This window comes from Accipiter gentilis, chromosome 20 (assembly GCF_929443795.1).
Source record: "Accipiter gentilis chromosome 20, bAccGen1.1, whole genome shotgun sequence".
NCBI lineage: Eukaryota > Metazoa > Chordata > Aves > Accipitriformes > Accipitridae > Astur > Astur gentilis.
In genome coordinates this window covers 21765456-21792905 of record NC_064899.1, presented here as the reverse complement: position 1 = coordinate 21792905, position 27450 = coordinate 21765456, and the positions used below count along the sequence as shown (strand labels likewise).

General features: G+C 40.7%; 1 protein-coding gene across 9 annotated transcripts in view; it reads right to left on the bottom strand.

The window, feature by feature from the left end:
* Positions 1 to 4714: 4714 nt before the first annotated feature.
* The window catches only part of E2F3 (E2F transcription factor 3), a 43699-nt gene continuing 20963 nt past the window's right edge, over positions 4715 to 27450 (bottom strand). For 3 of the 9 annotated variants that reach the window (XM_049823796.1, XM_049823802.1, XM_049823804.1), the window contains exons 2-7: positions 16895 to 17006; positions 14375 to 14594; positions 13649 to 13807; positions 10874 to 10988; positions 7977 to 8115; positions 4715 to 7271 (exon numbers count right to left, since the gene is read on the bottom strand). In XM_049823796.1, the coding sequence (XP_049679753.1) occupies positions 7006 to 7271; positions 7977 to 8115; positions 10874 to 10988; positions 13649 to 13807; positions 14375 to 14594; positions 16895 to 17006 (1011 nt within the window). In that variant the 3' untranslated portion in view covers positions 4715 to 7005. The other 6 variants (XM_049823801.1, XM_049823797.1, XM_049823799.1 and 3 more) reach the window with 6 other exon arrangements.

Here is a 27450-nt window from a genome sequence, read left to right as displayed (position 1 = left end):
GGGCACTTGCCGGCGGGACGGGAGCGGCGGGATGGGTCCCGCCGGTCCCGGCCCGGTCCCGCCGGCAGAACGCCGAGGTGTTCCGACAGGCGAGCCGACGCTCCCGCTCCGTTCGCCGGTGGACTGCCGTACGTGGGGGAAGAGGAGAGCTGAGGCCTCCTACCGGGAGCTGGGGGCGGCGGGCGCTAGGGCCGCGGGAGCGTCCTCACGGGGCCGCCCCGGCCCTCAGCGGGGGGCGGCGTCGTGAGGGGAGAAACGGGGGGAGCGGCGTCGCTTCGTCCGCTGCCGGCCGGGTAAAAAATGGGGGAACGGCGGGGCCCGGAGCCGCGAGGGAGGTGCTCCGGGGTCGTGTGTCCGGAGGGCGGCGGTTGAAAACGGCTGCGGGGTCCGCGTCCTCGCCGCCGCCCTCAGAAGGGAGAGGGTGCCCCGCCGGCCCGGGGCAGAGCTTCCCGCCGCTGCGGGCGCCGCGTTGGAGCCGCCCTGTGGAGGCCGCGCTGGGGCCGTGAGGAGATGGGAGCCGGGACCCGCGGGCACGGCGTGGAACGGACAAGCGGCGGCTTCTGCTGTGCTGGAAACGTGGGATACCGTGAGACCGCAGGTGAAGCGGGCGAGTCGGAAGATGGAATTTCCTCCGTGGCTGTGGTTGAAGTGGAAGTAAGCGGTGCCCGGGCGTCTGCTGAGCACCGAGGGCACACGTCCTCGGCGCCACTTTCCCGAATCCTTGGGGATCCACCTTTTATTTTAATGGAGAATTAGGTCCAGCAATACGTTTCCCGTTAAACGGTTGGATTCTGATGCATCTAATCCAAATGAATGATGAGCTATTTATTCCTGTTACGGCCACAACGCTTTTTTATATTCAGTCGTTCATTTCCTCAAAATCCAGTGCTCGTAGCAACTTTTCTGTTTAGTCTGGAAGACATTGCTCGAAATACTTAATATTAGATGGCTAAAGTTTCTGGCATTGTTTTCCTCCAATTTAGGGCTCGTAGCAACTTTTCTGATTAACATTTTGGAAGACAGTCTGGCTGTTTCAACTTGGATGGCTAAAGCTACTGCTCTAAGCAGACAGATTGTTAAGCGTGTACTTTCCTAGTTGATCAAAGTGTTATGGAGGGTGAGCATAATATTGTTGCTTTCTTTTTAATACACGCAGTTAATCTAAAAAGATTATTTATATTGCATCTTCAACATATTAATTTGATTTTGAGGTAGCCAGCTTCGGAGTATAAAAATCACCATTTCGTGTAATTGCATTTCAAACATTAAGTTACTCTCTTTAGAGTAAGGAGCCTCTGGAATCATTATTTTATTCTCCAGCTAGCCGATTATAGTCTCCCTCGAACTGGAGGGAAAGCGAATGAAAGCCCTGAGCGTATTCCATAATAGGCCTATTGGTCTGCTAGCTGATAAAACTTGGCAACTTTTACCTATGAACTTCTACGTTCCCCTCCCTCTCCTTTTTCTTAAAAACTGGTGCTTATTTTATGTCACACTTACCTGACAATGTTCACAGGCCAAAGAAGGATAACAATGAGAACAAAGTAACAGGAGAGATTTGAAGAGGAGAATTGGGACAGAAAGAAACAAGCACAAATTCCTTTTAATCAGTCTTTAAGAACAAATCATTCTAGGCAGGACTGAGCACTATTAATATCACCCTGGCCTCATGCTAGAGTCATTGTTACAGCTTAAGATACATTTGCCTTTGTGATTGGTCTTTGTTTAAGCATGCAAGTACTTGTCAGAGGTACTCTCAGTGAGACACTGAGTGATGTGTAATTCATTATTTTTGCAGCATTTTTAGCCCAGAAAGAGAGCAGAGGAAAACATTTTAAAATTGGCAGTCACATTAATCTATTTCAGACATCCTCCTTCGTAGTACGGTGTAAGTAGTCCTTAGAATGTCAGTAAGTAATCATATTACTAATCAGTATTTTAACTGCTTCCTGATAAGGTTAGCGATTTTCTTCCTTTTTCTTTTCAGTTTCCCATATTCAGTTTTCTAAGTATTTCACATCAGTCTAAACTTCTCTATTCTGGGAGCGCTGCACTGCACTACCCCACAGTTATCTTGACTAGCCAAGTGTTACCTCTCTGGTTAAACAAAACTGGGCAGACATCGGTGCTGGTTTATGGTTGACTGAAAGAGCAAAGCACAGATAGATAGTCTGCGAGACATACCTAAAAATCACCAGATGGCCAAGATTGACAAAACACTACTCATTAAGGGGAGGCAGTGAGCTCCAAGAGCAGCTCCCAGGCAGGAATAACCCATGAGTCCCATACCTAGTGACATAAATAGGCCATGCTGATCAGTTTCAGCATGATCCGGCAGAGTCCTTACTTTGTCCCGCTGCCAAGAATTCATAATATCAAGCAGCCCTTGTGCCAGCACAGTCCTATTCAGTCTTAGGATATAGCCACAACATGGGAGGCACTCTGTAAGTGCTTTTGAAGCTCACAAATCTAAATTGCTTTGTAGCATATTCATAATTACAAATAAAGCTGCACACAGACTGCTGTAGTGCAGCAGGGAGCAAGGGAAGCAGGTGATTCCCTACCACCGCCTGACCGCAGGAAGAAAGCTTATCTATAGCTACCTGGGAAAACCACTTTTTCAGAGGCAGCGGCTGGCAGTACAAGTCCCAGTACTGGCCTTCTATAGACTGGCAATATACACGCTCCAGTTCCTTGAATGTCCAAAGAACAGCTTTAGAATACATCCTTTCCAAGTTGCCTTATACCTTACTTCCTACTCTTCAGGCGTGGTAGACTTGAAGACACCAGGCTCAGGCTGGGTTATAAATCATGACAGGTTTTGCAGGAGTAGGTAGTTGGAAAATACAAAAACTAGTAGGAAAATAAAATACAAACATCAGTTACAGCTCATGGTTAGTAGAAGATACATCCTTAGTTGGTTTAGAGCATCTCAACTAGCATTCTTAGGGAAGGGAAACAGACGGGGAAGTGGGGGCCCAATTTTTACATGGCAATCTTATTCTCTGATAACTAACGTGCAGTTCTGGGTGGAAAAGTAAGTGGTAGGGCATGCAGGAAAAAAATGAGAGTCCTAAAGTTAGATACAAGAAATCAGATTTCTTCCTGTATTCCTGCAATTCAGGAGAATCTGGCTGGTCATTTGTCAACAACATTCAGCACCACTCAGAATTGATAGCAACCCGTTTTTTCTGTTAGATGTGACACTTTCTCCCTGCCAAGTTTTAGAAAGAAAAAAGTGGGTAAAGAAACTCCCAAACTTAATAAAGGCAAAGCAGTCTGTTGATCTTTGCTTAGCTGTAGAGTAATATCCACGAAGATCTTGCTTCAGGAAGAAAAGCAAAATGCAGAGATGAATGATACTTGTTCATGCTTTTGTTAATATCACTCCATTGACTTTGCTATACAGGCTCTTGGTTCACTTAAGATTAAGAATTGTTGGCTCCAGGAACAGTAACAGCATTGTTCGTTAACTGTGTTCCATAGAGAAAAAAAATGGCATATACTGCTAAATTTAGTGTTTCTAAACATGTAGCAATGTCTCATGCTACAAAAAGTACCTTACATATCTTTCATACTTTCTACAACAAAAAAGTCCATGTCTGCATCAAGACAGCGTTGTAATTTACTCTTTCAGGTTTAAGTCAAAAAGAATAGAAAGTGATCGTATCTGTCAGTTGTAGGTGGACGAGTTCTCACTGTTGGTTCAAGGGCAGGAACGCTGCTTTTTTTTTTTTCCTTTTTAAATTCTTCTTCTGGGTGTAAAGGAGTGTGTGGTTGCCTATCATTCGGGACAGTTTTGAAAGATTTCTCAGACTTCTTTTCAATCTGCTGGCAGCCAAGGAATGCAGCACATACAGGCAACAATAAAACCTCACTGAAACTAATATTTGTACACTGAATAACGTTGAGGTGCACTGTGCTAGCTCAGGGGAGCAGAATGAAGTATTTTAACTGGCTGGTTTATTTCTCCTGTAACTCATCGCATCCAAAGTTTACAAAGCAGTTACAGAAAGCCAGAAGGGAAAGGAGAGAAACTGACATGAAAACTGGCAGTCAGTAGTAGAGTCTAGGAGTGAATAAAAAAGTGCTTATGGCACCTGTAGAACAGAGAAACTGAGAACAGGCCAGGGAGCTATGACAGATAGGACGGAAGGAGGACATTTATTGTCATCTCTGCTTCAAAGGGAGAACAGAGAACACCATCCTCTAGCCTTCCTTTATTATTTGTTGGGAATATGGAAGAACATAGGATCTTCTCTGTAATTTTCCCTTCAGTACTGCTGTATGCAGAAGTTAGAGTACAGACAGATACATAAAGAGATAAAATAGTAGCCTTCTCCTTGTGTGCAGGGAAGATCATGAGACACATAGGACTTGCTCAGAAGTGTAATATTTAAGCAAACGATCCTACTGTGGTTTTATAATCCTTATAGGGTTTTTTTTGTTTTAGTAACAGATGGCCATGCATCTAGAAAGGTGCAGCATCAAGACCAGAAAGGGAGTATAAGTTCATAAATGCATGTATGGTCCAAGAGACTGTTGGAGATGACTCAAGTAAACAGAACTCCTTCTTTTCAAAGCTTCTATTAGGAGACTTCTGGAGAATTATCAGTAGGAAGGTTAAAAGGATCCTCAACACTTGCTTTCATGTCATTTAATTCTAGAATAACCCAATTTCTATGAAGTTTGAAAGAAGTCTGTTCATAGTTCATGGGGGGGGGGGGGGGGGATAAATAAAAATAAACCTGTTATCCCAACCTTTGGATCTCCTCCTATGTCTCTTTACATGTCTTATTCTTGTTTCACTCTGGCTTAAGAAAAAAAAATGTTGAACTTACTGTTGGCATAATAAAAAAAAAAAAGCATTGAAACATACCTGGTGTCAAATGAGTGTGAGCACTAATAATGAAAATAGTAACAGCTAGGTTCCAAGAACCAGCATGATTGGCACCAAGAGTAAGAAGAATTTACATAGCTGTATACAAATCTAAACTCTTTAAAAAATCCTTTTTATTGATTCATTACCATACAAAATTTATTCAAATTACATCCATTTGAAGTGGTAAGATCACAGCTAGAGAACAGGTCATCCTTTAATAAATCTATTTACAAAACTCACCATAAAAGCTTTTTTTGTTGTTTTTTGTTTGGTTTTTTTTACAGTATTTTACAGAGGTTTTTTTTTTAAACTAGCATACAATGCAAAGCTAAATTAGATTAGTATTTTGCCCACACACATTGGGACAAGTGTTTAATTTGTACAAAAAAAGATGGTCTGCGTTAGTCTTCATTTTCTCTTCCCCCGCAAAAGTGCCCCTTTGTCTCGCAAATCTTCATGCTCACACAACTTTTACTTTCCTCTTCCACAAGACGAAAACTTTAAATACTACAATTTTATTTACAGATCCACATCTAAAAAAACTCTTAAAAAATTACAAACCAGCTAGAAAATATTCTGGCAGTGTTTACAAATTAATTCTATTGTACAAAACTGCTAGATAACTAAAGTGTGAGTTGAGAACATTTATCAACTTAAATACAACTGCTGAATGATCTATGCACACATTTGTACATATAAACACACACTTAACACTGTTTAACAGTTCTTTATGTGTTGCCCTTTATACATTTGTTATATTCCAAAACTCACACAGTCATACAGTTCTCTTATTAGTACTGTGACTTCTTGCCTTTTCATGTGTGAGCTTTCATAGCAGCAACTCAATGGTACCAGAAAACCTGCATACATAATATCCTACTACAGTACAAATAGTACTAATTTTCTGAGTATGTCAGATAAGCACAACAGTAATGCAAACAAAAGGATTATATGGGCATCATCTAATCAACATTACATTAATTTAGCCCAGAACATGGCAACATATTTTACACTCAAAAAAAAAAATTATTTAAGACTTCTTAGAATTCCTCTCACGTTCAAAAAATAAATATTGGTACTATACTATACTACCAAAGATCTTCAAAAAATAAATGCAATTCAGTTGATGTGGTACTTACAGTTATGTACTTTGGAAAAAAATTAGTTCCATTTTGCTGGCGAAGAGAATTATAAAAAGCTGTAAGCAGAGGAAGCTAACCCACTGAGATAAATATGATATATTGAACAAACAAAGCTTGGCATAAGTGTTTTCCATAGAGGGAAAAACCCACAGTGCATCTCTAGTAGGCACTTAACACAAAGCCCCACTTAGTACCACAAAAATTTATGTACCAGTTCTAATGCACACTGGGGGCAGTAAAATTGAACTGTGCATCTTCGTTCTAGTTTAAAAAAACAACCAACAAAAACTACTTTCACACACACACACAAGCATCTTTAAAAATCTGTGATTACTACGAGAAGTGGCAGAACTTTATACTTTTCAATATTTGCAATATACACTACATTTACAGTGTATTTTTTTATTAAAAGCTTTTAAGGACATAAGTATTTGACCTCATAATGAGACATATACACAGCTCAAAATGAGCATTATGACAGCAATTTAAACATTCCCACAAGTAGCTGAAGAATCCCATTTCACACTTTTGCATTACTTCATATTTATGTTCACTGCAGGTACAATCCATGTTGTGACACTCAAGAGACATGCATTCTCTGCAGAAGGCACGACCTGAAATACTATTATAAAATTGTAATTTAGGACTAAAGCAGTTCATTGAGCCCTTCTCCGTAAGCCCACTTGTCACGGTAAGCAGAGACTGGGGGAGTGTGAAGACAAAACATTTACGGTCACCTGCTTGCACTTGCTGACTCACAAGGCGCTGGAGCTCAGGGTCAAGGAGAAGGCCTTGCTGTAAAAGCCTTTGCTTCCCGTTTATAGTATTTTAGGGAGTATTTCATTAAAATATCAGCACTGTTCGAGAGCCTAGTTTATTTAATAATGCTATTTTATAGTAAGTAGGGGACAACTCTGAATGATGGCAGGTTTTTTGATTCCATTAAAAAAATGATTTAGATATGGACAGCATTTAAGAGAATCAGCTGTATATAAATTCATCCACCAACGAAGGAAGCTTCTCTAAATCGTAAGCATCAAAGAGGTCACTGATGCCTTCTTCATCCCCAAGGCTCAGCAAATAATCTTCCTGAAGCAGAGGAGGCAGCAAATTCACAAATGGTCCTTCAAAGTTTGAGGGAATTTGGTCCTCGGTCTGCTGTAGAAGGTTGGCTGGAGAAGCCAACGGAGAGATTGTTGCCATATTTACTGAGCAGTCACCTTGTCCTGAGTTAGCAGAAGCCACTTCTGTAAGAGGGGGAAGAGAACAAATAAAGATGGCACACTTAATCTCATTAGAAATAACAGACACAGATCAAACAAAGTACCCACTACATAAAGGGCCTTTCATAAAGCATCATTTCAACAAAATACAGCCTCTGTATAATTTCTAGCTTGTTTTTGATATGTAGAAAGGGCTTCTCAAAAATGCTCATGTTGCCATCACCAGTGACTTTTCTACTAAAAAATTATTTTACAAGGTTTAAACAACTACTGGGGAAAAGAAAAAATAAAGTGTAGCAAGACATGCCAATTTTTTGGTGGAATTCATAGTCAAAGTGAAAACTTTCTAGGCAAGAGATGTCATCAGTGACGCTGTAGCTGCATAGACCATACACAGAGATTTCTGCCTCTTGTGTTGAGGTGAATCTTTGCTGCTACTGTCCTGTTTGAAAACACAAAAGCAACTAAATTGTTTCTTTCTTCAATATTGCATAAACTTTAGTTACATATGATATGCAAATAGGAAGCTTATTTTAAAGAATTGATGCAGAGGAAAACATATTTCCTGCTATATAAATCAGAAAGACACAGTGGAAAACTGATACCCTAGCTTTTCACTTCTAAGAAAAATAAAGCCAAAAAATAAGAGCTGGATATCTGAAGTTCAAAATGAAATCTTGCATGAGAGCATGAAGAAGGGCCATTAGTATTACAAAGAAATAATTTTACCTTTGGAAATGGTTTTGGAAATATTTCCGTTGTGGTCCTGACTATAGGTTTTCATTGGACTGAGGGCATCGTTTTCTTCTGGGCACAGATAAACTTCGATAGGTCCTTGAGTACTAGATAAATGTATCAATGCACTCTGCTAACAAAACAAACATCAATAAGATGTTATACCAATGAATACAACAGAATATTGACGATATGGAGTAAATTCTTACTGGGGTGTGAGTGTTTGAATACATTTTTTTACTAACCAAAAGAACCTGAAATCCCCCATGCATTTATTTGAAGATGTGAAAGGTTTGGCTGATGTAGACTGGAAGAGAACATAAAAGCTTTTCCCACTGTCTGTAGGGCACAAATCTCAGAAGCACACCATTTTATGTGTTGTATCATAGCCAGACAGGTATGAAGGATTGAACTCCTAACATTTTCTTATAACCACAATAACCTGGAGCATTCTGATGGCATGGAGCTATGGGATGCAAGTCACAGGTTTTATTATTATTATACATAACAATATTATTGGATGTATTTGTGTAAATGTTTCTGCTTTAAACAGATGCCAAAACATCCTTCCCACTCCCCAAAAAACCTTCAGCACTTATTCACATTGAACTCAAATAGCTATATGCAAGTTCACCTGTTTATCAGGGAAGCTTTTCCAAATAACAAGAAAAGAAAAACAGATGCCGTTTTGTTCACCCAAACTTGTTTATGTAAGTTCTTCTGCCCCCTCAAGGCAGCAATTTTGATGGTGGTTGTGAATAACAGGAACTCCTAGTTAGTCACAAGAAGTTACATTTTCTTAAGTTTCACACATTAATGCACTAAAACAAGATGACATATATAGACAGAAAGTCTGCAAAGTTTCTCTTTATGTTATGATGGAAAATCATAAATTATTCTGGTTACAAATAAATCTGCTCCAGCTGTATTACATTAATAGTTTTCAAAAGCATGAATACAGGCATTATATACCTCTTTGCAGACTTGTTTCAAACACATTTTATTGTGCCCTTTGACAAAAAGTTTTTCATATTACTTGCATTCTAACCATTATGTAACATAACAGACGGTATTTACAAATACAGAAAACAGCAACTGAATCAGGATTCCCCAGGGCGTAGAAAACAGTTAAAGAGTACTTAGGGCAATGCTATAGATAATTAGAAAAAAGGAGATGGAAGTTGGAGAAGGTACTATTGAGTGACTTGAGATATGCAAAAAAAGACACTGAATTGTAACTGCAAATGAGAGAAAGAAATAGGACTTTACTGCCTGAAGCTGAAAATCAAATAAGTTGGATATAGGGGATAAGGGAGGTCTAGGCACTAATTTTAGTGATTGTGTGCATCTCTAACTGCCTGATTTCACTGAATTAAAATCAAAGCATAACGCCTAGGGGAAAGAAGCAGGAAAGCAAGCAACAATAACAGTACATATTTATGGGTACCGATAAAAGATATCCCTTCCTCATTGCAGCAAAATGATTTATTGTTCCAAAACCTGCACCTAGGTTCAAAGGGGAAATTAAGGACAAAAGGGAGAAAAAAAAAAGAAAAAAGAGAATGGAAACCATAATGGGCCTAAAGCAAGTGAAAAATAATCTTAGGAAAAGAAGTGACAGGGAATCCCAGAGTCTGTTCCTGCCCACCCAGCAGCAGGTAGCCCTGGGCTCACTGGAACCGGCACAATGGCAGGGATGAAGGAGTAACGCAGAGGTACGAACACAACACAGAGGAGTTTGGGGGTTAGCCCTCTCTCCAATTGCTCCTTGAGTGAAGAAATTAGGTACACTTCTTGATTCTCTAAAGCAGTGGCTCCTGCAAATTCCATTTGCCCAATGTACTTGGGTCTGTCAGAACAACTGGGAATTGTAATGCAGCACACTTTTACCACCAAGATAAAATCCCAGGAGCAGCTGAACCATGTGGTTCATAAACCATGAGAGGAATGAAGAAAAGTAAAGCTATTCCCTGAGGATATCTTCAAAGAAAAGCCACCTGAAGCATTTTTCTCTGCAATTGTGACATAAAGGAAGCAGCTAAATTACCCTAGACATCTACCTGAGATAAGAAACAAAAGAATGACAGCCAGACATCTCGTATACAAAAGCCAGCACTCAGAGAGACTGTGGCTTGAATAGCAAGGGGCAACAGAAGAGGCACAGATGAACACAGCTTCAGAAATAGAAATACTTAAAATAGGAAAGGAAATCCCCATCCCCTACAGATTTCACGATAGCAAACAAGAAGTGCACTAGCAGAATGTATAAAGTTTTACACAGATGTGTAAAATCACTGTCAATGAAGCAAAGATGGTGATGGAAGAAGGAAGGGCAAAAATGGATTTCAGGAAACACTGGTTTCTACAAATAACTGTAGTACTTCAGAAAAGGAAACCCTACATGAAAACATATGTCTCAATAAATTAGGGTATCAATAATACGAGTCATCAAGATGCTTAAGGCATTGAGTTATCCATGAACTTTTTAAATAAAACCACATAAAAAGCTAAAAAAACAAAAAAAAGAGCTGAATCTCTTAAGAGAAAGATTTTACATGGTTACAAACAGGAAATTTTGACTGTCAAGGAAGAGCTGTTCTTTACATAAAGTATAGCAAAAGAGAGTAAAAGAGAGTATCTGTAAATAGCATGGATTACTTTGAAGGAAAGCTGGAACCGAAAGAAAAGGAACAAATAATGATTGCCCTGTGTAAATTGATTTTTAAAGTTTCCCCTTCCTTTAAAAAAAAAAAAAGTCTGAAGTTTGTAAGACGGATGAATGTAGGACTGTATGCCAATACAATCCAACTTCTGCATCAGTTACCATAGTAAGACTCACAACAATAGAAAAATGATATATAACCTGGCAGGAAATGCCAGGTTCTCCTTACCTCCACTGGGTCAGGCACTTCAAGTCTTGTTTCTGGAGGAGCTTTCACAACTATAACAGTTTGGTCTTTAAGGCCACTAATTTTTCGAATATCTTGATACGTCACATAAGCTAATGTAATTACTGTTAAGGAACTTTCCAACCCCAGTTACAATATATTCAGACTATTAGAAGAGGCAGAAGTCTTTGAATTATTTTTCCATTTTCTCATGGCTACGTTGCTCTTAGCCCAAAGTTTTCTATTCTCTATACTGGTTGTGATTGTAGCGAAGCTGTGTGAGAACTTCCCAGGGCCACTACCGAGTGACAAAAGGGATTCTCTGTGCTTAGTGCTTCTTTCCTCCTTTACACACATAAAGCTACATAAGCTAAAGCCCCACAACCTGAAATTACTCACAGACTACGTGAAGCAAAATTTTTTTTTTTTACACACTTGCTATCAAAATGCAGAGAACTGGAAATCTCAGAAAAAATGTAAAGGAATTTACAGAAGCATGTTATAGATGTGCATATACAATATATTTCTGAAGTCATCAACAAAATCATAATTTCGGTTTTCATTTAAGGGGTTTTTGTAAACTTTTATACAACATATAAATAAACATATAGATGTATAAACATTTACACAATACTCATATATTTATACATTAACTTATATTATATAAAAATATTTCCAACACCTGTTTAAACTACTTTAAACAACTTGACAAGGTCAATTTCTGCATAAGCATGGAATGAATATGAATATTTTGCTGTTCAACACGAATTTGTCCAAGTCAACATGAGTGTTTTAGTGGGTTACCGCAGTGTTGCCTCACTTACTGACCCATGTAACTGAGGTGTCACAGTGCTTTTGGTTGCAAAAAGAACTGTGCAATGGCCACAATGACATGCAAGCGCTTCCAGCTCTTCAGTTTTGTCATCTGTGAGGTATCTATCAATGTTTATGCCATAGAAATAAAAAGCCTAATTTAATATTATACTTTTTGGGGGTGGAAATGAGAACAATTTTGGTAAAAGTGTACTGTTACCATGCAGTACAGCAAGACAGACAGCCCAAGCTCAAAACACTAATACATGTCACACCTAACTTGGACCTAACAGGTCAAGAGGCAAAGTGACAGGTCAGCTTTCGCCCAAGCAGCTTTACCAAGGCTTTTACCACTTGTTTAGTAAGGTTTGCAAAGGCAGAGTACAAATTACAGTGACTGTCACTATACGAACAAAGGAAAGGATTGCACGGTTTTCAGATAAAACAACAATCTTCATTGCTGTAGATAAAGGCTCCCCATGCTAATGCTGGGCATACCCCAAAACATTCAAGGTAGCAATCGGTTACTTTCTGATTCTGTTTAAGGGAGACAAGGAAGCACACTACCTAATCGTGAGGGAAAAGAAAAAAAACCTTCAAAAGCAGAAACTTCATCTTCAGTGATTAAGCAAAGCAAGAGGCTTCTCAGCTCCATGAGTATTCAGCAGGTCATCTCATGTCAGACTTCAGTGAGGTGGGCGAAAGACAGTACTGGGATGCACTCAGATTCATCCCCAGGTTTCACATGCATTCCTTCCTCAACAATCACTAGTATTATCACTAAACTTACAGTCACAGAAGGATTTGGGGAATACACTCTCCTAAATCCAAAAGCACGAGGCCAACATGCTGCTAACGCTGATCCCTGCTCGCCCATCCCCACGGCAGCCAGCAGTGGCAGGGCAGGGATCGCTACCATCGCTACCAGGAATCAGCACTAGAAAAACAAAGAATCGTAATGCTCAGTTTTGTCTTGTTTAAATCTCTTCAGGGATCAAGCTCTTAGCTGAAGGCTGTGCTGACCCTACTCCCTATGCCACTTGGTGATCTTTGCTTACGTCTCGAAATGTGTATGAAAGCTAGTCAACAGACAGTACTTACATAGTTCACATACTTCTTACTGACACTCCCGTAGTTATTCCCGATCCTTCAGAACAAAGAAGTCCACCTTACTGGATGCTCTTTAAGAACTACTCGTTATAAAAAGTACTAATAGTTTTCACATCAGCATTTAATAAAATGCTTCCTTCTGTTGCTAATGGGTGGGAAATCTAGTGAAAATGACAATTGGTTAATTACAAGGGATATTAACAGCCAAGATATCTGAAGTCATATAAACCTTATGCAATTGAGCATTGCTGTTATCAGTCCAAAATAGTAATTTTGAGAGCTCATAAAACTTTTATCTATGATACTCTATTATAGATTCTCTAACCAGAGGAATCTGAAAATTTGTTGCAAGTTTCAGACTAAACTGACTCCTAACTTTATTTTCCTCTCTGTGCCTGTAATGTATATACACAGTAGTTTAAATTAAAAAAAAAAAAATAATGAGTACACACACACGCAAAACTCCGTTACCTTAGCAAAGACTTTGTCTGCATGCCTTTATAATTTCTGCACACATAAAAACAGGGTTTGCTCTAGGCCCAAAATAGTCGAAAAAGGACAGGGTTGTTGGATGTTGTCATTTGTTAATCAGCTAGATTGTTGGTTCTACTCTATGTGAACACGGATGTTAACGGGCTTCTTCATATACCACCTTTTCTTTTTTCTTTTGACATTCCAGAAGCACTACGGGTGCAAGTGGCTCAAGTAACTTTTATATAGAACTACATTAAAACCCATTAGCCAACTTCTTGAAATTTCTGATGCTTTATATCACATTATGTAGAGGAATTTTCCTAGCATTACAGGGCACAGCAAGGAGACTAACCACCTCCGAGATTTTGGGAAAAAGGATATCTCTGATTCTCTGTGTCCTCCGTTAGAAGCTTGAGGTCCAGGGTGCAGCTTTGGATTAGCTCATCCAGTTTCTTCTCTTCCTGAGTCAGTTCGGTCACCTCCTTCGTGAGGCCTTGACGCTGTGCCAGCATGCCACCATCCTCTGACAGACTGCAGCCCCTACAGACACAAAGAAGGAAGACACCTTTTCATATTTGTACAACTTGACCCTATGCTAAGGGAAAGGGAAGAGGCAGGGTTTTACACTGCAGATCAAGTTCTTAGCCCATTCTCCCTAAACCTGCCCATAGCGAGTCAACATAAACTATGCTTTCCAGAAGAAGCATCTTTTTATCATGACAACACATTTTGGACTGCTACCGAGATGGAAAAGTTGATTATTCCTAAGCACTTCCAAAATCTTGCTTCTAGCTCCTCTAACCACACCCTGAAAAAGACTGAGGAAAGCAGTAGGTAGGGACATTTACCTAAAAACTTACTCAACTTGGAGAAGCAAATGAGTTAATCCAGTATTCAGACAAAATGTTGGTTTAATTTCCCTGACAAATGCTATTTATACACTGAAAACCTGTCTTAACAGAAAAAGAAAGCTTTATCCTGATGGAAGGCATTTTGGATGATTGCTTGGAGCAAAGTCTTAGAATGGAAGGTGGGAAAAGAAAAACACTGCTGCTCTGTGACAGTGAAATCAGCCAGCAGGAATGGAAAAGGATAATGAATACTCACATCCACTGAATGTTGTTTTTGGATTTTTTCTTAATGAGATGGATGCCTTCCAGTACATTGGTGATATCGTAAATCCTCCTTTTTTGCACCTTGAGGACCTCTGCCGCTCTGTTCAAATCTAAGACCCCATCAGGAGATTGGCTCAGCAACTGAATGAATTTCTTTGTAAGAAGGCCAAGTGATGTATCATACCGAGTCTTTTCTGAAGGAGATTTTGGAGCTTGGAAAGAAAAGAAAAAAACAAAACAAAAAAAAAAAAAAACCCCAGACAGATAAATCAGTTTTTCTCTCTTTGGTTCCAAAAGCAGCATCCAGAAATGAAAGGATATGTATTACAGATATTTCTTTCATTTTTACTAAAGAAATCTCTCAAACCTCTGCATTAAGACACAACTTACCACTAGGTATTTATTTGTATTTCAAGATGTACTTTTCCAAAAGTCACAGGTACATGAGCAAATATATACATTTTTTTAAATGCAAATATTTCCATTAGTCCGACGGATACATATAGCAATATTCTACTTAGGCTTTCACTATGTGAATTCTTAATAGTATTTTTAGTATCTATTTATCCTGGCAGCAATACCAAAAATTCCCCTATGACTCTCCTTCATCAGGCTGATAGCCAGCTTTCATCAGGGTTTGATTTTTCCCTCTTGTAAGATAAGTGTTTCACATGCAATTAAGCAGGACTTAGGTGTACTTCAGTGGGTGAACACAATGATGGATTCCATCAGCACCAGACTCCACGGCTTACAGAAAACTCAAGTGAATTGAAGGAGACTGACGTAAGATACAATTTATAATCATCATTTCTCCATAACCAAACAATGCTCAAACTGGGCAAGAGTATTCACTTCTAAATTAGAAGTCAGCAAACAGCTTGGATCTTACTAGACAACTCGCTGTTCTCATGCACAACTGCAACATCATATACTTAATAGATGCGCTTTTAAGAGTTTAAATACTTAGATCAGAATAATTTCTAATACTAAATGTTTGAGGCCTTTGTGTCAAGGGAAATGAGCCAGCCATTATTAGAAGTCTGCTGGGCTGGTACATCTCAAACCTTTAATTCACTTGAAGTATTATGCAGGATGGATCTTAGGCTGATCTGGTGGTCATTTTCATGTTTTCAAGGTTCAGGTCCCACATTTAATTGCAGAAGGTAGTCAAAATTGAAATCCTACCTGAAAGTAAACCTTTAGACTACCCTGAAATATTTTTAAGAATATGACGGCTTTTCAGTGAAAATGAAGTCATTGCCTGTTTGCAAAGAGAACCAGCTAGCTGTACCTCATTCTCTGGTAGATTGAGGGCTTGTCTGCACTGGGAAATGGAGGAATATTTGTATCACTTAGGCGACCTTGTGAATTTAGAGCAGGGTGGGCTCTGTTTGTTTGTTTTTCTTTTGGGGTTTGGAAAAGAATGAGAGAGTCGGAGTGATAAGGACAAGAGGCCTTGACCCCCACCTAAAATGGCATGTGCTCCTGGTCATGCACCAAGAAGTCCTCTGTACAGCCTTACCAACACTGCAGCAGCATCCTATGCTCTGAACGGTACTGAACTTCTGTGAAAACACACTTCAATTTAAAATGGATTTCATTTAGCTTAACGAAGTTTAGTTTAATTAAAACAACTGGGGTTGTTTAACTTGTCCACTTTAAGTTTGTATCTTTAGTTAATGTCATTTTTCCTATCTGCCTCAACAGAAGCAAGCACTTAGACCAGTGAGAGGGGACAAGAAAGTACCCCCTCACATCTCTTGCTCTCCCGTCACTACCACTGCTGCCCCAGTCCTCCCCTTTCCCTGTTTGCCTCCCTATGCAAGCTTAATTCTCCTGCTGAAATCCCCCAAACAAGATGGCAAGGCTCTACCCCACAGCTCCTGTTGCAAGAAACCTACTGCCCGAGACAATATAGATGTGCAAAAATTAATATTTGCAGCAACTAAGCAGTGGCAGTAATAATCTAGTCACTCTGCAGTGAGAGAAGACAGCTCAGAGCCCACAAAAAGCATTTAGCGTGCGATGCTGCTGAGGCACAGCTACCACTCTTTGCAAATCCCTGCCTGGGGGAAGAACCCCTGCCAATCAGCTGCTGTAACTTTAGCGGGGAAGGAGGAGTCTGGCCTGATTAGCCTTGCCTAATAACTGTGCGTTTGATCCCATCATAGTACCTTCATTCCTCAGCATCTACCTCTCCTAAGCATCATCCCTAACTTCATGTCCTTGGCTGAAGAGGAGGCCCTGGACGGAGAGGCTGCAGGCAGAGGGACAGACCTAACAGCCAAGAGCCTCTGCAGCCGCTCAGCAGCTCTGCACCGACCGATGCACGCCACAAACTTGTCCACTGCCTGGCTGCGGGATTCAGTGTGTTGCACGAACATCCAGGTGAGGATAGTAATAAACACATTCTTTTAGCTAGGTAACGCAGCCTGTTGTACCGGTTCGCTCCAATCCCAGGCTAGTAAAATAAAAAACACTGTGCCATACGGCGTGTTACAAGTTCCCTTACTTTTTGGACTATCTGGACTTCTTGTCGCAGCTCTTCCTTTCCCCTTTGGAGTCTTTAGTCCTTCAGCAAGATACTGGTGGCCGCTTTCTCCTAGCTCCAGCCTTCGTTTCGCCTGTTAAAAAAATCATTTTTTCTTAATTGATGGATTGTTAAGAAGTGTATTTTGCTTTATCAAACACAATATTGGGGCTACAGGAAAGGCAGACAGCAGTGAACTTTTCACAGCAAGGTATCAGTACAGGTTCATACCCCATATTCACAAGGGAATCTGAATATTTACTGGAATCCTAAGGTGGACTTAAATATGTCTCTCTCAAAGGCTAGGTTCATGGGGCTTTTATTTGAAAATTCAGCAATTTTTTTAATTTGAAAAGCTGAGTGACAGTTGTATGATCCACTTCAGTCTAGTCTGGACCTTCTTAAATACATATGAAAGATTTCTACCCTCACTTGAGTTGAGAACATGTCAGTTAAGAACAACAAAGAGAATCTCTCAAGCACACATACATATGCACCCACAAAGCTACATTTCTTTTGAAAAACTCCTTATATCCATGTAAGTTTCTGCACAGGTAGTACTAGTGCAAGTTATGTTTTTCCTTCACCATTTGAAAGGATGGCTTTGAGAGGACCAGTAGCTTCCAACTAGTATAAACTTTCCATCAATGAAATACAAGACACAGCATCAAAAGCAGCATTGAACAACTGCTCTCCTCTGCTTCTCAACAATTGTCCTCACTGAAAGCACAACCACTACATTTATTTCAGATTAACTAGCACGTTTGCATTAAAGCTACCTACATGAAAGCAAGGTGGAGCATAAGTAGCATTAGATAGATGATCCCTGAAAGAGCTAAATGTTGCATTCAACTCAAAGGAAAGCTGTGTACATCCTGAATAATAAACACAATGAATGAAACTGTTAAACTATGCAACACACAGACAAACTGCAAGGAAAACCACCAGCAATATGAATTTTGTTCCTAGACAGAAACACAATCTACTATCTTTGGGAACAATTCTATACCCTGCCATGCTACTCGGGTTACTGAAATTAAACCTGGGGATACTTGTTATCCTAACAATAGAAAGAACATTACCTGGGAAGACACAGGAAAAAGAAGAAAAAAGTTTTACATCTAATGAAGTATAAGCCAAATAACTGTTTCTGAAGAACGTTGTTTATTCAGTTATGTAGAGTAATTCAGAGTACTATAGTTGCTTGCTCTTTAGACTTGCCCCAAAGGGTTGGATCATATTCTGCTCCTCAGTGAACCAAGATAAAATAATACAGTCTGCTATGAAGTTGTAGACAGATATTTCTGCATTGTGGATTTAGCTTATGCATTTACTTTGGGCCTGTAACCAACAGAAGCCTCTAAATAAATTAATTTGTATGCATTTATTTATGGATAGCTAACTAACATCTTTGTACTGGATTCCGTTTGCAAACCTCAAACTTATTAAAAGGCAAGTTAAAGCACATGAAACTCATATAAGCCCATGGTGTAACAGCATGTGCAAAGTGCTCAAGCCACTCTTCTCTATACTTTGTGGGAAGGGGCAAGGCATTAATTCATTGGTGACAGAGAAAAAACTGAATTAACTGCATCCTTGTAACCAACACAGGCACCCGGCTCCCAGCAGTCCATTGGTGGCAGCTTCTAGTGTTGTGAAACACCTCTGCTCCTCTCCCTGAGACATCAGCTCTGTAATCCAAGGACACAGATTTTAAAAAGGTCAACTGTTAACAAAAGCATCCAGCTAATATGTTTAGCCAACGTAATTGGATTAAATTAAGATTACAGCTATTCCACAGGGAGAAATACATCTCACACTTTTTTTTAAGTAAGTGTTTTTCCACCCTGAGAACTACAAGAGAAAAGGAAGGAGGGGTGAAAAGGGAACAATTCAGGGCGTGGGAAGACTAGGCCAAAGGGATACAATTAAAGATAAAAGAGAATCTCAAAACCAGGTGTGAGAAGGAGGGGAAATGCTAAAGCCTTAAAATCCAGAGATTTGCAGCGGTTCTCTCCATCAGAAGAGAAACTTAAGTTTGGACTACACATCAAAACTTTATGTCTCAACTTGTTTGCAAGACACAAACAACAGTATTTTGCCCCTGCTTTTGTGGTTAAACACTTACAACTTTCTCCTGTGAACTTCAAATAATCAGGTTTGGTAGTGAGAGAACATAAACAGCGTCCTTTGGCTGTGTGCAGCAGCACAAGCCCGTCCGTGTGTGCTGGGGGCCGTTACAAACGACCCAGTCTTGTTGGTGTCACCAGGATACTGTACCTAGGGACGGCACAGACTATTGACTGGCTTCTGGAAAAATACCAAGGACAGAGATAGCACTACAAGGTAAGTTATTTTGTAGAGCACAAAGCCCACAGAAAACCTGAGATATAAAGCAAAATATTTTAGAAGAGTTTTAAAAAGCTTGGTGAAGTTACTGAGAGGCAATTTTAGCAAACCCTGGGGAATGTTTAATTTCTGGCCAGATGTTACACATCACTCAGCAAGTGCTCTCTTCCCCTTCCTGTTTTACAAACTTCATAACTGATAACATACAGGACTGAAGTGGTATATTCCTTCAATTTCTTCTTCCCTGACTTACAGACCAAAGACTTTCTAGCGCCTTTTTCTTTGCTCTAGAGATCCCGAGTGACTCATAGTATCTCTCTCCCATCTCCAAAATTATTCATAGTGCTTTCTGATATCAGACTTCCTTTCAAAAATCTCAAGATCTGTGTTCAGCAATCAGCAGAATCTGTGACCCTTTTGAAAAAAACTCTTGATTTGCGTAAGTTATTTCTGCTACAGCACTATATTCATTATTTGCACTATTTGTATAAATTTATATTATCTTTCTTTATTTGCATTGTTTGATCAATCATAGCGTGCAAAATCTTCTGACACAGTATGTGGGACCTGCTAAGAAGCAGCAAGGCAAAGGACACCAGCACAAAGCATCCCAATGATAGGGAAAGATAAGAAGCAGAGGGACTAAGAACTTCTCAGCAACATGAAACTTGAGTGCAATAAATGGAAGTCAGATTCCTCCGGGGGATTGTGAAAGGATCACAAAACACATGGGGCAATGAGACAGGTAAAGGCACAAATTGATACATCCAGCAAGAGATATAAAAGTAACAGGAAAGCATCCTATTGAGCTGAACCAGACACCTATCTAACCCCTTGGTGGAGACATAAAAAATGTGGCATCAATTGTTTTGACTCACTTTTGTCTTCCAATACTATGAGCAATTCCTGATACAGATCCACTGTTCAGTGCAGACCACTAAAAACAGGTGGCACCTCGACTCCTATGTAGTTATGCTCTTTTAGCTTCAATCCCTTCTTGCAAAAAAGAAACCCAGATAGCTACCACAATTAACATCAGAGGCAAAACCACAAGAATGTCTTCATAAGAACACTTGTCTCTGTAGGAAAATAGTTCTAAGACTCCTAGGATAAGCTAAGTATTTTCAAGGAGGCAGGACCTGATGCAATTCCCTTTACAATACTCAGTCTCGGGGAGTAACTTTTAAGAAGAGGTTGGAGGCAGGTATGCTTACAGAACACTAGAAAAAGAGCAAGTGTGTTTTTGATGAATTGAAAAATAGGGGCGGAAAAGGTGCAAACGGGAAGTTATAGCCCATTTGCCTTAATGAGCTGTTTTGACAGGTCGCTGCTGCCAGCGCCTCTTCTCCCACGTCCCCTCTCCACCCCTGCGCTCTCCCTGCTCCCCTGGCACAGGCAGCGCCTGACCGATGGGTCCTTGTCAGACCCCGCAGGGAGCTGGCTCAAAGGATCACAACCAGCAGAGACCTAGTCCTCCTCCAAAAGAAAAGTGAGTTTTCTGCCAGGTTATCCCTTGTGGGTGACTTGTCTGCACTGAGCACTGCTGAGCGGGAGCAGTGGGACACCCCCTTGCCCCTTGGGGCATCAGCTTGGCATTAGAGTGGCTTCGCTTCGGTGTCCCGCGGCCATCGACTTCAGTTCTTGGGGAAAGAAACTGTCACCAATTAAAAAGAAAAAAGAAAAGTCAGAGCCTTACCTTGTAAGAGCACAACAGATAGCAAAGTGCTAAGCGTTAGGTAACAGCCAGCACAAGGTTTTGTCAAGATAGCAGAGAGGGAAGTGTCGTGGTGGGGGACAGCCAGCACCAGTTTTTGAAGACTGCACCATATCAAACCAAAGCCTCGTTTTCGACGAAGCTTATAGTTCTAAGTTTGAGGGAAGAAGCAGTAAAAACGGCCTCTAATTCTTTCCAATGATAAAACCATGGAGCGTAACTTTGCCAAACTATGCGCATTGAAATTTTTCCTGCTAGATGTCTCTCTCAGCTTTATTACTGGACACAAGACAGTTGCACTCTTTGCAAGAAACAGACCTAAGAAAAATTACATTACCTGTGCTGCCTTCTGAAAACCCTTTGTCTGAAACATTCCTGCACCCATTAGGCTTTAGCAGGCACATAAAGTTTGACAGAAGGATGATTTGAGTGGGACATATTCTATCCCTTCAAAATCCCAAATTTAAATACACTTGGAAAAGCACAGTCAGTACATTTTCATTATAAACCTTAAGAGCCAAATTCCATTTCAAACTGCAAGCGTCTCAGCTCTTGGGCCTGCCCAGGCTATGCACATGCCATCTCCTGGAAGGTCCCGTCTGGGACAAGACACATCTAAGTCCCCTGCTCCCCTAGCTGGCATTCAGGGTATATCAGAGCAGTAGCAGTCTGATTTAAATACAAAGGGACAAAAGTTGAACTCGGAATGGGAGCAAAAGTTACCTGGGACAAAGCCTGCTGAGATGGGGACAGAAGATAAAAATAACTTATTCCAAAAAAAACAGGATGAGGAGCTGGAAAGAAACTCCAGTTTAGGGTTGACTGGGCAGGAAAAATAGGAAGATTGGAAATGACCAAGCATAGCAAGGAATAAAATGTGTGTATTAAGTGATAGCTGATGGTGAACTAAGCAGCAAGCCAGAGAAATGTGTCTTAGTGCTCAGCTGTGTCTCTGTCGGTGTCTCAGAGCAAGGACTAAGTTGGGCAAGTTAAGCAAGAGCAGATGACTAAACCTGGCATAGTCTCTAGAAGATATTACAATTGCTAGGGGCAGATAAAATGGCAGCTCTTCTGTATGTCACCACAATGCTGATATTACTGGGGAGGGGATGCAAGCCTAGCCAGACAGCACAGATAAATTTTGACCGCAGTGAGGAAGCCGTAGCACAGATGCTTTGCCCATCCCCACACACTTTCCACAAGCTTTCTTCCACATTTTCAGAATTAAGCAGTCACTTAAAAATACAATTTAAAAGCCAGGGTTCTGAGGCGTGAACTCTAGAAAGCAGTTCCAGAGGTCAGGAGCTGCGGAGAAGAAAGCAAACATCTTACTTGAAAGGGTAAATTAAGCTGGAGCCTGATGAGGAGGGAATACAAGAAAAGAAGGGAAGAAAAAAAAAAAGACACCTTGGGGGTGAATGCACAGAAATATTCATACGCTAAGGAAATGTCTCCACTGAACAAGGTGATACAGGCTGTGCATTTTGAACATGCTCAAATGAGCAAACTCTGGTATGTGGAGAGCCCTGAGTACCTGCCAGAGGGCTGCACCCAGCTGAGGGCATGGCAAACACTACCACTAACACCAAGAGAGACCCAAAAATGGGGAGAGGCACAAAGACGAAAGCAGAGGAGCTCTCAGCAAGGAAGGAAGGGGCTGAGCTCTGCAGGTCAGCTCACAAGTGAAGAAACGCCGGAGGTCATCAAAAAGATGCAAGAGGACTATCAGAGATCCTGCCTTTGGACTCCTAGTGACAACTCGTGTTTCCTACCTATTTCTGTTGAGCAACGAGGAGATAAATTTGCAGTTCAAACTCCTGGAAGGGAGAGGGATTTCCATTTTCCATGAAGAAATATTTACCCCAGTGGTCTACACACAGATACCAATAATTAGTACCATACTATCCTTGGTTTCAGTAGTTAATTCTGACAGTATAAAACCACTAAAATGGGTTTTAAGAACAGAATAGGGAGATAAAGAAATAGCTGGGAATTAAACTGCTTGCACGTAAAAGACAATAAACTGAGTATGTCCTTAAAAGGGGAGCTCTAAAAGTCCTCTCAACTCTTCCCCAAAATATTCCTTCTCTGTCACAAGTATGCATTGCCGTACTACCCTACACAGTGGAACAAGACCAGGAATGGCACTTTAATGAAAACATGACCTCAAAATTAAGTTTTATACATAGCCCATTCATTAGACTCCGGTAAAAGCATATGAAAAGATACACAAAAATAGTGCCTTGAAAACTGAATACACTGTAAAACCAACACAAGGAAGAACAGGAGTCTGAAACATCACTAATTAGTCAGGATTATTAGTTGAGTGACAAGCAGCTGGTATTTAAAGTAACATTTAAAGAAGCATTTTAAAGCAAATGAAAGCACAGCTTACAGAAATCATCCTGATCAACCTACTCCAACACAAAAGCCCCAAATTTTCTTCTCAGAAAATGGCAAGTATATTAAAAAGAGGACAAAAAAATCCTTTCCACTATACCAATTTGTGTTTCCTAAACTATCATCTTATTTTTCAGCTTATCAGGTGATCAGCTTATCATAGTTTTGACTGAGGGAAATTCTTCTCTAGCTCCTATACTGAAATTATTCATTCAGCTACAGTCAAATTGTTTGTTTTTAATGTAGATGAATATTAAAAGAAAATCCCCTTTGTATGTCTTAGTTGGGTTTATAATTCAATAAAAGGCACCTCACAATTATGAAATCAAACTACGTTCTGATCATTCGCAGCCCCCCCTCATTAGGCATTTGAGCCTGAGAGCTGAAGGCTCATAGTGTTACTCTGCTGAAGTTCCTTTCAAGGCCTAATTAAACCATCCTATTTCCATCCATTTTCCATTTTCACGATTCCCTCAGAAGTATCAGGAGTAGCAAGGAAGCCACGAACTGTAAGCGCTTAAACATCAAACGGTAAGACTTATATTTAGCTCAAAAAACTTAAAATGTGGGTAGCCAAGTTTCAGTGGCAGATCCTCATTTGAAAGTAGGACCCGAGCCAGAGGAACCTAGCGATTGCTTTCCCTTCTCAGGTTGAATATGCAGAAAGGAGCAACGCAAGTGTCATGAGTGCCTCCCAGTCATTACCGCAGAACATCACACAATGCCATTTTTAACACCCACTGAAAGGAATACATTAGCTTTCAGGTACGCTCAAGAGTCAGAGCGTGGATAGCTCGCTCCCGCGTTAGCGGCGCTGTGCGTGGATGCCCTGCACCTCACCCCAAGGTGGCAGTTCACAATTCTCTCATCTCGGTCCTGTCTGAACAGAAGAACATTTTCAACTGCTTTCAGATGAAACACAATGACCTGAACCAAACCAAGAAAGCAGCAAAATGTAGCAATGAAAAATGGTGGTTTCTTCCTACACCTACGGCAGGTCGGTTTTACTGGAGGAGGATTATAATCTCGAGGTACTAATTCCCGTTGATTTTCACCCTCATATCTCATGGGGAGCTGACCTGCCAGAAGGTCGAAGTATCTCAGTCACCACCACTAATGTAACTTTAACACTGAGGTAAGCGGACAACCTGTTTGATGTTATTCCATTTTCTGCTCATCAGCCTACTCTGATGCCATGGGATCAGCCTACGCTCGCTCGCAGTACAGTAGCAACTGCTAAAATGTGCAGCTTATCTTGTTCTCCCGCACTGGTGCGGTACTTGGTATTTTCTTTGCACTAGAAGGGGAAGGACATTACGACGGTTGTGCAAGAAATGAACCAAAGCATAAGCCATGTTTCAGGCCTCAAACCAACAGAATTACACCTATGCTGCATAGGAAATGAATCATCTGAGATCTTTCTATTGCAATTTTTTCCACCAAATATGAAACAATTACTTCTTACTGGAAGCAATGGCTTTGAACTGTACTAAGCTTGAAGGTTCCAGTTACCACCTCATGTTGAAATATGAAAAGTTATTTTCAGGAAACTGCACCCAGTTTTCATCTCAACTGCTTAACTGCCCAAGGTGAGGGGCACACGTGTCTCCGAGCAGCCCCGAAAACGGCTCCATGCAACAGCTACTCCCTCATCCCAACAGCTGCTGGAGGCTGAGCTGCACCTGCCTGGGTAAAGTGGAATCTCTGGGAGACAAAAATTCCAGAAAATGTACCGACGAACAGCCAAGACTCACACACAGAGGCACAGAGAGACCAACCAGTGTCTGGGGAGGGGAATCCTGACTGCAGGTTTTTGGGGTGGCTGGGTACAGTAGGACAGTTTCCCTGCCATTCCCTGGGAAGCACAGCCAGGACCACGGTGGACCACCAGCAGCCTTTAATGCCAGCCTTGTCCCACAAACTGATGCCAAAGCTACCGGCCATTTGCCTACCCCCATTCCCAAAAATACCACTTCAGCAAGGCTGCTGCCTCCAGAGCAAAGCCCAGGGGCTTTCAGTTGCTGTTCACGTCAGTAATTTCTCACCACAGACATCCTTTGAAGAAAACAAGATTGTCATAAAACAGGCCTGATGCTGAACTTTCAAACTGATGGCGAGCAGGCGGGGGGGAGGGTAGGACGTGATGACAGCCTGGCCACATAAGAGACTTCTTGGTGTAATTTCTTTGTATGGCGGCTGTACGTAACAATTACACTGACACAGGTCCACTTTTAATGTTATCCATCAGGATCAAAGTAAGCCAAATAAGAAAGTGATAGTTTAAATTCACACAGTGTGTGATAGGGCACCACTTCTTCACGTGGCTGCAGAGCTGATTGCAGTGTTTCAGCCCTTCGGGAAAGTTCCAGTGTCCTGACTAGTGAGGCTAAAACTGAACTGGACCAAGGGAAATACATCTTCTGTATCATTTTAAGGTTGGTCCCAAAGAAAAACCATCGCAAAGCAGTCAGTCGCAAAACATATCCTAGAGATTATTTTGTCTTTTGTATTTAAGGACTATTTTTACAAGTACTCTTTTAAAAGTCATTAACTTCAAAATAAGATTGTGATTGGATTAGTTCCACCAAGTGGCTTGCACACCACGTGTAGAAATTAGCACAGCTACTTAAAAAAGAAAAACTTTCAAATACTTTCAGTTGTCTGCCAAATTGTCTACTAAACAAACAAGCCCTCGGAGTGGGGAGGAAGGACATTAAGAGAGGTGGAGAATAGGATAGGATGAACTTCCTTGGAGGAAATTCCAGTAAATGCCATGAAGCATCAGATAAACAGGTTAAAAACTAAAGTAGTAGTATACTGGGCATATATATCAACATAGGAATTGGGAGGAGAGTTACTCCTTACTTACAGAACATGCAGCTTATAGTCATAAAACTCTCTAGGAAGATGTAATTAGTAAGATTTTATACATAGGAAGGGGAAAGGGAGGACAAGGAGGAGCACTAGCAAAGCCACGCCAGTACCATCTCAGTGTAGGTGCGCCGTAATGATGCAAGATTGGGCTTGCATCACAAAGTCTGCTCCCTAAATTGCCAGCCTAAGCCACAGCATCTCGAGCTTTGTTTTCCTTGGATACAGGACACCTACACAAACGGACAGCATCTGTGGAATTATACCAATGAAGGTTCTGGACTGCAAGCTTTCCTGTCTATACAGGTCTGTGGTTTGAAATTTCCCACCCTGGCACCCCAAACCTTCCTGCGCTCCGTGCAAAATACCCATCCTGAGTTATACCAGTGCAGTGCCAAGGGACTGCATCGCTTTACTTACCGACAGGTGATTCACAGGGAACCGACTAGCTTGTACGTTCTTCCAAAAATTAATGACAAAGAGGATCCATATACAAACACTTCAGAAACTATAGCAGAGAGCTACAAACTAGAAGGCAGTAAGTTTTAAACACTCAGGTGCACATGAGCATTAGTGTTGGGTATTCATGGCCCCGAAGGAGGAGAATCCTTTCTTAAAAAAAGTCAACACCAATCTTGACTCCATATTTTTAATTCACTGCCTGAGGCACGATGGTTCTTACATCTAACTACTTGTTCAATTAATGTAATTAGTTATGAGAAATCAGATCTGAGTACTAAAACCTTTTATTTTTAAGTACTTCCTTAACCTGGTTCCATACAAGTATAAAAACATACAGGTGGATTCCCCAGAAGTAATAAATGTACTTTGAATCCACTTAGGGTGATAAAAATATTATACAGATACCAAAGGATATTGTGAAAGTTGACAAAAAACTTTCAGGAGACAACCAGGCCCAAATGAGATGCAATGATTTGCACTTAGAGCCAGATGATGAGAATTTACTGTAATACGGGCTAGTTCTGTACATTACATAAACTGTGGGGGTTTCAGTTCACTTTAAGGAAGTCCCAACATTGTCCAAACAGATTAACCCTAAGAAGTTATTTCTGCACCTACAATACCTATAATGCTGACTTTGCATCCAGATATCAATATATTATTTGCAAACAGTTAATTAGGTACAGTTTTGAAAATGCAGTTACTAGTATCACATTAAAAAAAAATCCCTAAGTAACCTTGA